Source organism: Fulmarus glacialis, unplaced genomic scaffold, assembly GCF_000690835.1.
Source record: "Fulmarus glacialis isolate BGI_N327 unplaced genomic scaffold, ASM69083v1 scaffold29603, whole genome shotgun sequence".
Lineage (NCBI taxonomy): Eukaryota > Metazoa > Chordata > Aves > Procellariiformes > Procellariidae > Fulmarus > Fulmarus glacialis.
Genome location: NW_009204077.1, coordinates 3,688 through 15,144, shown reverse-complemented (window position 1 = coordinate 15,144; position 11,457 = coordinate 3,688). Strand labels below are relative to the sequence as shown.

Genomic DNA, 11,457 nt, shown 5'->3' with positions numbered 1-11,457 from the left:
AGGGGGCAAGGACCATGTGTGGGGGGCTCCCCATCCCCGGGCAGACCCATGGGGATGGCTGGCACCGAGCCCCCACTGAAATGGGGGGACACGGGGCGGTTGTGCTGCCGGAGCAATGCGCAGTGAGTGTGGCAGCCGCGCCGGGAAACCCCTCCTGAACTTGTCAAATTGCTTCGGCAGGGCGGAGGGCTCTGGCAGGAGAGGGTTTCGGCTCAGCATTTCTCTGCAAAGCCTTTGGGATTTCTCCCGGCGCTGCTTCGCTCCACAAATTCTTTAGCTAATATGGAGGCTTTGGATAATGGAAAGGAAAAGAAAACTAAAAGAAAGGGAAGGCGGGGAAAGGAAGGGAAAAAAGGAAAGGAAAAAGAAAGGGAAAAAATGGAAAATGAAAAGGGAAAAAAAGGGAAGGGAAGGGAAGGGAAGGGAAGGGAAGGGAAGGGAAGGGAAGGGAAGGGAAGGAAGGAAGGAAGGAAGAAAGAGAAAGAAAGAAAAAAGAAAGAAAGAAGGAAAAAAGAAAGAAAACAAAAGAAAGAAAGAAAGAAAGAAAGAAAGAAAGAAAGAAAGGAAGGAAGAAAGGAAGGAAGGAAAAGAAAAAAAGGGGGAAAAAAGAGGAAGTCAAGAAGAGAGGGAAAGGGGAAAGAGCAGGGAAAGCAAGCAGGGCGAGGGGAGCAGCGTAGGCTTTGAGGGCTTTATAAGGAGAGCGATGCATTGGGCCCCTTCCCAGATGGGGAAACTGAGGCAGGGCAAGGAGTTGCCTGCCCTGAGGCAAGCTCTGAAGGGAGCACTGCACTTTGCCTGCTCCGATGCTCCAGCAGCCAGGCTGCATTGCCATAAATAATAAAAACCAGCAGCTTTGCAGCTAAAAGGGGCTGTGGCACCTCTGCCCGGTCCAGGTCCTTCATTACTACGATGAAGCAGTGTGCTTTGTCGGTGCTGTGCACAGAAGCCATCACCAAAATGCATTTTGCAGACTGGGAATTTCCTTGTAAATCTTGTGTTCAGGAGGAAAAGAAAACGAAATCTCCTGGGGGAGGTGAAGGAACCCCAGAGGAGTGGCTGCATGGTGGCCAGGACAGAGCAGGGAAGGACAGGACTCAGCCAAGCGATGCTTTATCGCCCCACACTTCCCTCCAGTCCTTGGGTCCACTTGCCCACCCTCATTCCTCTGTTTCTCCAGCTTTTATATCTCTGTCCACACACCTAAAACCATCAGCAACCCAATCCCATATCTTGGCCCAAAAACCCTGCCCCAGACATGTCCTGTATCTGGATGCTGCAGCCCCCACCGCATCCCCCCTTGGGCATGGATGCTTGGGAATGGGCATGGATGCTTGGGAATGGGCATGCAAAATTCATGGCCTGCTTTCCGTTCAGCCTCAATCTCCCGGCTCTCCAGCTGGAAGCCAAGGGGGCAAAGCCGGGAATTCCCGGGCAGCCCTATCCCAGGGTGCTGAGCCACCACATCCCTTGCATTTTTGGGAGCTGCAGGATCGGAACGTACTCCTTGGTGTTTCAGCACTTCTGCTAGCAAACCCAAAAGCTTCAAGGAGGTCAGCGTGCCTGTTTTGCAGCATCTCCCCAAAAAGCTGAGGAACAGGAGAAGGGTGAATTCCAACGGCCGTTGCCGATGCCTCCAATTAAAATACACCAGCCTGAATGTGAGCAAAACCCACGTGAGCAAAACCCAGCCGGTGAGGGAAGGATTAGACATGCCCGAATAGGTGTGTTTTTTTAAATCTCTAATTACATGGTTTTCTTGCTCAGGCTTTGAACGTGCTCGCCTTTGCCCTACTGATGGGGTCGGCCCTTCCATCTTTAAGCTCAGCACCTCTGCATGGCGCTTGTGTCTTGGCAGAGCAGTGCCCTTAAGCATCACACGCTTTCGGAGGGAATTAGAAATAATTGCAGTGGTTCTTTATGGTGTTTACAAGGCAAACAGTAGAAAGCTAAGGAAATGTCAGGGTCCAAAAGCACGGTTATGTAGATAGGCTCTCCTGGGGCTGGCTGCAGCAGAAATAGTGAATATTGGCTGGTACCCTGCCTGCTCAGGTCTTTTAATGCCCAGCATCCTACTGTCTGCCCTTTCCCCCCTTCCAAGGTGCGAGCGACACATCCCGACTGCTCCATCGTCCTCTATTTCCAAGAGCAAGAAGCTGAATGTCTGGAGATTATCAGGAGTGAAAGCCAAACGCCAGCCCTCCCCGGACTCCCCGGGCAGCAAGGTGAGTGTGAGCCGCCCGCCGTGCACGGGGCTAATCTCCCTCGGGAGGAGGGGGAGGATTTGCTAAGGGGGTCTTTGGAGGGTGATCCATGGTAGGGGGGTTGCAGAGTGCACATGGATGCAGAAAAACAGGCATTTTCAGGAAAATGGAGGGCAATGCCGAGGCAAAGGCTAAGGAGCATCCCTGGAGAGCCCCAAAAAATGCTGCTGCAGGGAGGGGGGGAGCTGAGATTGCAGCCAGGGGGTACTGGTGGGCTGAGGGATGCAGACAACCGCAGGGGCTGAGTCCCCCCAGATTTATGGCATACGGCAACGACGGCGTGGTCCATGCCCCAGGCAGAGCCTCCTGCCCCACTCCCGTCCTCCCTGCACCGATGCTCCGCAGCCAGGCAGGGCTGCGGGCACGGGCAATGCAGAGTCCTGGCCATCAGGACGAGTGTCGCACGGTGCATGTCGCCACTTCATCCTTTCTTGCCTTCCTAATTCAGTTAGTTTTAATGCTAAACATGCTTTGAGCAACTTAATTTTTACATATCCGGGACTTTTAAACCAATTAACTAATTGAAAAAACAGTTTTAAAGTGCTGCTTTTGTACATTTTCTTTAATTGCATTTCAATTGCCATCCAAAAGCAGCTTGGCTCAAATTCTGGGTAAAAATTATCACCTAGTGAATAAGAAATGCGTCATTCAATGGGTTTCATCTAATACAAATGTAAAAATGAAGCAGCTCAATAAATGCATGTTAAGGTGCCTATTGCTTAAGTAACTGTGCAGAGATAAAACGTATCGTCCAGCTTAGCAGAGAAAAGCCAAGTTGATTGGAAAAGGTCCATTTTGCAGCCCAGATCGTGCCAGCCAAGGGGAAGGAATCTCACTGTAGGAAAATAACCAAGAAGCATGAATGCATAATTAAAATCAGTATTTAATCCCAGGTTTCCTGCTTGACTGCTGCCTCCGCTGCCCACCTGAACTGAATTTATCCCTTCCCCCTTGCTTGCTTGTGCCAGCATGGGGAGGGTCCTGCGGAGAGCGTGGCACAAAGTGACGTTGGGGGGGGGAAAGGCTCGGATGCCCTGGGCATGGGGGCAATATAGCATGAAGGAACAGAACAGGCACCTCAGGCTTCAGCGTCCTGCTGGGGAACCCGCTGTGGGGCCCTAAAACTGGTTAGAGATCGTGTTTGCAGTGCTTTCGCTTCAAAGTCTGCTCCGGTGCTCACAGCATTTACTGCTCTGAAATAGGTGGGAAGAAATAACCTGCTGGTGAGACTCAACTGATCTCTTTTGGAGGTCTCCAGATATCATTTAGAGCAGCAAGAAATAGGGAGGCAGCCCTGGCAGGTCTGTGTATAATTAACCAGTAGAAATGCTGAGCAGGAAACTTCCCATCAAACTGCATTTTTGTGGAAAAAATTCTCTTTTTGGCCACGTCAAGGAAAACGTCACGAGGATAACGTGGATCTCAGGGATGTTTCAGCCCTCCGCTGGGAAAACTGGAATAAAGCAGGTTGCTTTGGGTCAATCCAAACCAAACACCTCGGGCTGCCAGGCTACACCGGCTGGGAGCCCCGGGGACAGGGGACAGTGAGAGGACGTGGTGGCCCCTGCGGACTAACAGTGCGGGGACACTGAAGGCACAGCTCCTGCCTGCGAGGTGGGCAATGAGACACATTGCCACTTCCTTTGCTCATGTTTTTTTGCCCTGTCCCCCCAGAAGTTGCCTCCATCACCTCTTCTCCATGGGAGAGTTGTTCCAATTTTGCACAGCTCTAAGACATGTGGGTTTTTTAGGTGCCGCAGCAGCCCAGGAAAGGGAAACAGAGTGGGAAAGGGGACTTAAACCTTTTCTCCCCATCTGAATAGAGGGACGACTTTATTCCCTGGGATTGCACTGCAGAGCTGCATGAATCCCAGCTCAATCCCTGTGTCATGGGCTGCTCCTCTGGCTCCCCGGCCAGGTGGTCCCACAGCACTCACCGTGCTGGAAGAACTTGTCCATACATCAAGATGCATTTATACAGCAGGTCGGCTCTGCCATACAGATATTTTGCTCCGACCCCAAGAAATGAAGCAACCGCTCTCAGCACCGGTTCCAATAGCTGTGCTCAGTTCACCTGTCCTCCAGAGCAAAAATTAAGACATACCTTGGCGTTGTAACGACAGCCCTGCAAATCCCTCCAAGCCTGGCCAGATACCTACAGACCGCTTTGCTGAAATCAGAGAAAACTAATTAGACTTGTCTGAGTCCACATTCCCTGGCTGGGAATAGATGTGGCTCCAGGTTAATAATGTATATCTACAAGGTTAATAATGTACATGTGCAAGAAGGAGAGCTGTCCTCGAAGTGTGCTGTCTGTGTCTCATCCCAGTGTGCTGCAGCACTAATTCTTCACGGCCCCACGTCTGCTCGGCCATGCTTGTTTCCAAGGAGAGTCATTTAAAGACGAACTTAGTGCTAGAGAGAGAAGCAAAACATGTTTAAGCTAATTGCTCTCCAGCAAGTCTTGCGGTGCTTTCTCCTGTCCTCCTCCTTTGGGCTGGAGAGACGTCCCGAGCTGAGCCACCGCGGCTGCTGGGTGCAGAAATCCAGGATAAACCGGCATTATTTTAGATGCCACCAGGAAAGTCCCAGCCTTTCCCGCACCCTCGTCCCCCGGGGTCTCCCCGCAGGAGCTCTGGGTCTGATGTAGCCCCAGGAAATACCAGGTCCCATCTCGCCGCGGGGCTAAAAGGAGAGCTCAGCGCCGGGGGAGGTTGTTCCCAGAACTGGAGCCAGGATGCTCCTAATTCCTGAGGGGATACGGCATGGCCCTGTAGATCGGGTGACGGCTGGCCGCTCTCTGCTCTCTCGTTACAGCTGCGCAGCCGTCGCTGTGCCTGGGGACCAGGGGGCTGTATGTCCCTTCCCGGTGGCACTAACCTTCCCGTCCCTCCCCAGGCTGCCTGACCGAGTGGGATGGAGTGAGCTGCTGGTCAGCCGTGCCCGTCGGCCAGTCCCGAGCGGTCGCCTGCCCCAACATCCTCCATGTCTTCAAGAAGTCCAAAGGTGCAGTGCTCTGAATCCAGCCCGGACCGCTCATCCCCTGGGACCGAGGGCTGAGCTGCACCCACCCCTGCCTGCCTGGGATCCTTGTGCCACCCCAGCCCTTCCCCTCTGGTCCCACAGCTCCTGCCCCGTCCAAAAACTTGGCATATATTGCAATCCAAGCAGGGGACGAGCAAAAGCAGAGATGCAGGGTGCTGCCACGCCAGGAAAGTCCCCAAACCCTTCCATCATCCAGTACCAAGCATCCCCTGTGGGTAGAGTACTTGGGGACCTCATCCCCCAACTGGGTGACACCAGGACAGTCCCCTAGCTGCTCGGTGCCCTCCTTTCCCCATCCACACACCAGCATAATGCTCCTGACCTGCTCGGTACCGCTCCAAGCCACACAGATTAAAAACGCAGTGTAAGATCATGATTATTTCAAGGCCGGGTGCTCTCCCGGGGCGGGTGCCACTGCCGGGGAAGCCGCTGCCTCCGATCCATCTTGGAGGCAGTGGAGTGTGAAGGAGAGCACCCGAGTGGCCCCCGCGGCATCTGAGCGCTTCCTCGGCTGGACGTAATTGAAAAGGCGATGGAGGGTTGGTAAATGCTTACTTTAGGGCAGAAACAGCTCAGGAGAGGCTTGATGAAGCCCGCACAGGATGAAAACTCCACTTTTTAGCCTTAATTCCCTCCCACCGTGGGGATTCATGCTTGCTTTCACATCCTGCCCTAAGATGCCCTGGCACCTCCAGGCACAGCACGGGAGGGCAGAGATGTGGTCTGGACGGGAGGGATGGGGCAGCCAGGCCATTTGGGCACCATGCTGCTGTCACAGCCGGGATGCCGATGCTGGGATTTAGGCTCCGTCCCGGAGAGCAAGGTGCCACCCCCAAGCTGGACATTTTGGGGGTGCTGATGCAGAGGCGATGCCCGTGGCTCTCGTGAGGTCCCTTCTTGTCCCTTGCAGCACTGATCCAGAGGAACTGCACCGAGTTGGGATGGAGCTTCCCCAGCCCTCCCTACTACAACGCCTGCGAGCTGGAGGCTGTTGGCAGCAATAACGACACCGAGGCCAAGGCAAGTGGGTCCCCTGGGGTCCGTGGGACACCCTCCCTAGCATCACCCTACCCCACGTTGACCCATGCCGTTGGGCAATGAAACATGAAGATGCTTTCGGGGAGAGCTTGTTGGCCTCATCCTTGCTGCTGGGCTGGCTGGAGGGATCTGAGGTTGGCTGGGCACAAGCCCAGCCTGGGCAAGGGCTGGGACATCACCCTGCCACCTCCCTGCCCATCGCAGACCAGCACCTCCCAGCCCACACTGCCTCAATCCGCTGGTGTTTTCCCTTCCAGAAAAGCTATTTTGTCACCATGAAGGTGCTTTACACCTGCGGCTATTCCACATCCCTGGCAGCCCTCTTCTTGGCCATCGGTATCTTCTCCTGCTTCAGGTAGGGCTCGGCGCTGGCTGCTGGGTGGGCTGCAGCTGGAGGAAAGCAGGGTAAATCATCAGCAGGGGATGGCTGCTCTCAGTCTCTCCCCTCCCAGAGCAGCCAGGCTCCATCCCTGCCAACACGAATAACCAGGGATGCGGCTATTCCACATCCCTGGCAGCCCTCTTCTTGGCCATCGGTATCTTCTCCTGCTTCAGGTAGGGCTCGGCGCTGGCTGCTGGGTGGGCTGCAGCTGGAGGAAAGCAGGGTAAATCATCAGCAGGGGATGGCTGCTCTCAGTCTCTCCCCTCCCAGAGCAGCCAGGCTCCATCCCTGCCAACACGAATAACCAGGGAGGCATAAGACAAACTGCAGCATTGTCCTTTTCCTGCTGACACACAGACTTTAAACCCTCAGGTTGCCCTTTCAAGCTTTGTTTTTGCAGACCTCGCTGCGCTGCAGAATTATGCCCTCCGGAGGTGGCTGGAGGATGTTCCCCAGCAGACCTTGTCCCGGGGCAGCAGCCTTGAGCACACAACCCTGTCTTCCCTGATTTCAGAGCAGGAAAACCTTCTCCAGGGCTTTGTGCTTGACCACTGTCAACACATGGTCCCCTGGGCTGGGGTCCAGCCAGGGAAGTGGCTCCCGAAGGAGAAGCTTCTCTGCCGTCTGCTCTCTCTGCTCTTCCCTGGGCACAGCACATCTCTTCCTCCCGTAGGAAGCTGCATTGCACCAGGAACTCTATCCACATCCACTTCTTCACCTCCTTCATACTGCGCGGGGCCGCTGTGTTCATCAAGGATGCCGTCCTCTTCTCGGACGAGTCCATCGACCACTGCACGATGTCAACGGTAAGGCGCTGAGTCCCAGCCCGAGCACGGTGCAGGAGAAGGCACCGTGGGCTGATCTGGAGGGCTCTAGGAGGATTTGCGGTGGATTTAGCACTGCAAAGAGGAGAGAGAGAGCGGCTGTGAACCTGGGGAGGAAAGGCTGGCTTGGGTGGACTTCAGGATATTCATGACAGCATCTCTGCATGGGCCCTGTCTGCAGAGAACATGTTCCGCCCTCAAAGCTCTCCCTGGTCTCAGGCAGAGTCTCCCAGCGGGGCTAAAGCTCTGCACGACCCCAGCAGCACCATGTACATGCAAACAGACGTTGCGCTGCTGGATGCACAGATTTGGGGTTGGCAACAGAAACAGAAACCCCTGCGTACAGCCCAGATATAACACTGTGGACACCACAGACACAGGTTTCTAAAGGTCCTACAATAACAACCTGAGGTCATCTGCCCATGTTGCGCACGCAGAGTAGAAAATGCCGCAGGTGACGTGCGGGACCAGTGCGGCATCCCTGGGGCTGCACTGAAAGGCCATCACAGGTCTCCTGGAGTGGATGGATGGGGAGGCTGACCATCCTCTGTGCCCCCAGGACAGGGTCTGATGCCAGGCAGCACTCCTGAGCCTTCCCCCTCCTCATCCTCACAGGTGAACTGCAAAGCAGCCATCGCCTTCTTCCAGTACTCGGTCCTGGCCAACTTCTACTGGCTGCTGGTGGAGGGAATGTACCTGCAGACCCTGCTGCTGCTCACCTTCACCTCCGACAAGAGGTACATCTGGTGGTACATCCTCATCGGCTGGGGTGAGTGTGGGGCCCCGAGGCACATCAACCCCTCCAGCAAGGTCCCATTGACACAGGCCAGGGGTAGGCACCGCTTTCGGGGATTGCCTGCTCTGAGACCCACCTGGCCAGAGGTCCACAGGCACGATGCTCCCCATGGCTGCTGTTGGCGTGTTCCCCCACCCCAGCATCTCTCTGCATGGCCTCGTGCTCGGTGGGGCACCCACCAGCTCCTGCCAGCCCCTGGAGCTGGTCGAGCAGCATGGCCTGATCCTTGCCCTCGAGGCATGTGTGCAGAATCACTCAAAGCGGAAAATGCTTGTTAACGCCGACCAAAGAGCTTTGGCAGCAGCATCTGTTGCCAACCCATTGTGAACGTGGTCAGGATGGGATAGAGACAGGTCCTTCCTTCTTCCCACATCCATCTGGGGCTGGAAACGCCTGTCCCGGGTGCCCAGGTTAGATGTAAGAGCACGCAGAGGGGCAGGAGGGTGGCCAGGAGGTGACACACAGACGGACACATCACCATCAGTGGGCACCATCTCCTTTTAAAACCTGGAGAAGGGGAAAAGGCTGTCACCTTCCTACCACCTCCCGGGCCCCCAGACCTGACCTAGACACGTGTTTTTGGGGACAAGGGATGGAGGGAAGATACAGGGGCTCCCCAGAGCCCTGGAGTGACTCCGCATCCCTGCCTGGGTCCTGTCCTTGCAGGTGTCCCCATGCTGACAGTCTGTGTCTGGGTGGTCACCAGGCTGCAGTACGACAACCATGGGTAAGAGCAGCCACCCCTCTTCTTCCTCCAGGCCAGCTCAGCCACATGTCTCCCACGCAAGTCGTGGGGGATGAACCTCTTGCACGGGAGGCTCGGGAGGGGAGAAGTGGGACAGCACTTTATTTTAAAGCTATTTCTGTTTTCTGGTGGGGCCCATGCTACGGCAGGGCCCCGTTGCAAGAGGTGCTGTGCAAATGGGGCAGGGGGCTGGGGTGGGATGAGACCTGGGCTAAAAGGGTGCAAGTGGGTGGCAGAGCCATTTCTCCTCTCCCATAGGTGCTGGGATGACTACACCAGTCTCTACTGGTGGGTGATCAAGGCTCCCATCCTCCTGGCCATATTTGTGAGTATGTCCCCTGAGCATCCCGGCCCCAGCGCCGGGGGTCCCATATGGACAGGGGGACCCAACCAGGGGTCTGTGCAGAGCCTGAGACATGGTTTCCTGTGGCAGGTGAACTTCCTCATCTTCCTCAATGTCACCAGGATGTTAGCTCAGAAGATCCGGTCCCCGGACATCAGCAAAAACTACAAGCAGCAGTACATGTAAGGGCTAGCTCGGGCAAGGGGGAGCTCCCCTCACCCCAGTTTCTCAGGGGACCCAGGGCAGCAGGGACCCTTCCCTAGTGGAGCACAGAGGAGGACCATCCTTGGAGCCTCCAAGACCTGCCTTTCATGGAAAACCTATTTTGGGTTAAGATCAAGCTCTTGGGAAGGGATTGTCTCGCAGAGCAGCAGGACCATTGCCTGCACCCAGGCCCCCCTCATGCCACCACTCTCCACAGGAGGCTGACGAAGTCCACGCTGCTCCTCATCCCTCTCTTCGGGGTGCACTACGTGGTGTTCGCACTTTTCCCCGAGCACATCGGTGTGGACGCCCGGCTGTACTTTGAGCTGGTCCTCGGCTCCTACCAGGTACAGACTGGAGGAGATGGGTAGGCAAAATCCCCATGTACCCATCCTGCCCCATCGTAAGATCACACCAGGAGACCCTGGGATGTGCTGCTGGGGCTTTGCACTCTTTTGGGAGAGGACGATATCCCAGACACCCCTCAAACACCAGGGACAAAGCACAAGGGCTGTGGTCTTGTGAACTTGCACTGATCCCATACACCTACCGCCTGTGGGGTGGGATAAGAGGTGTGGGAGGGTGCTACGTGCAGGCAGCAGATGAACACCAGAGGGGGTCCAGCCCCTTTCCTTGGGTGAAATTTGCTCTTTCTCTCCTTTCCAGGGGTTCCTGGTGGCTCTGCTGTACTGCTTCCTGAATGGGGAGGTGAGTGTCCCCCTCAACACCGATCCCCTGGGCACCGCAGCCACACACGTGGTCATGCAGACACCCCCCAAGGGTGCACCCCAATGAGCACTGCATGCACACAACCATGCATGCGTGCACACGTGGGCATGCAGACATGCGTGGGGGTCCCCACCTTCTTGCACCCCAAAACACTTGTCGAGCCCCGGGTGCAGCTCCTGCTGGGTTCCCATGGGTGCCAGCACCGGTCCGTGGTGTCGGTTCAGGTCCAGGCTGAGATCAAGAGGAACTGGGGCAAGTGGCAGTCATCCATGGAGAGCAACGTCTTCAACCTGGTGACCCAAGACTTCACAGCATGACAAGGATGGCGTCTGGGGGGAAATACCTCTTCGAGGATGGTGGTGGTGGTGCAGCTCCACGGCTACAGTCCCAGAAACACAATAAAAAGGATTTTGTAGGTTCTGGGTCTGGCCTCCTCAGAGGTAGTGTGAACAGCCGTTGGGAAAGGCTCTGCCTGCTCGGGTGCTGGTGGCTCTCGTGGATCCCTGTGACGGTGTCTCACCTGCCCAAAGCTCTCTTCACAGTTTGGTCGGTGTTTTAGGCAAAGGGAAGAGAACTTCTCCACCTTTTCTGCCCCGGGACTGGGTAGGAAACACAAATATCATTTCACAAAGGACATCTGGCATTTTTCGTTTGGCGCTGGAATGAAAACTGAAGCAGCCCCAGCGCTGAAGGGATTTACTGCTGGTTATTTTCCCCTCCTTCCTTGGTTTACAAAATTATGGGAAGATGCCTAGACATGGCCCCCAGGAGCCATTCTGGGAGTGGGAGAAGCAAATACAGAGACAGACAAAAACCCACAGCTCTCTATGTGAGACCCCCGATGGTCTCATGACTCAGATCCTCCCCCAATTTCCAAAATGTTTCCCTTTCTCCCATGCCTGTTGCTTCAGCTGCTCTCGGTGACAGGGATGACGGTCCATCACCCTTGCCATGCCAGCTCGGAGGGGCTCTGCAGCTCTCCCAGGGGCTTTGCACTGGAGGGATGGGATGGTTTGCAAGCAGTGGGGCTCACCTGTCTTTACTGGGGACTCGTTTGCCTGGGACTAGTGAGGTTTTTGCCAATAAAATC

The 11,457-nt window shown here is 55.5% G+C and overlaps 1 protein-coding gene across 1 annotated transcript; it reads left to right on the top strand.

Annotated features, from left to right (window-relative positions):
• Positions 1 to 2,098: 2,098 nt before the first annotated feature.
• On the top strand, positions 2,099 to 10,727 carry LOC104074669 (vasoactive intestinal polypeptide receptor 1-like; the record flags this gene model as incomplete). The annotated part of the gene is made up of 12 exons (XM_009574860.1): positions 2,099 to 2,222; positions 5,160 to 5,267; positions 6,217 to 6,326; positions 6,602 to 6,699; positions 7,400 to 7,532; positions 8,166 to 8,319; positions 9,013 to 9,073; positions 9,350 to 9,416; positions 9,525 to 9,616; positions 9,856 to 9,985; positions 10,305 to 10,346; positions 10,592 to 10,727. Coding segments are annotated over 12 exons (1,212 nt in total), but the record flags the coding sequence as incomplete, so codon positions are not given.
• Positions 10,728 to 11,457: the final 730 nt, after the last annotated feature.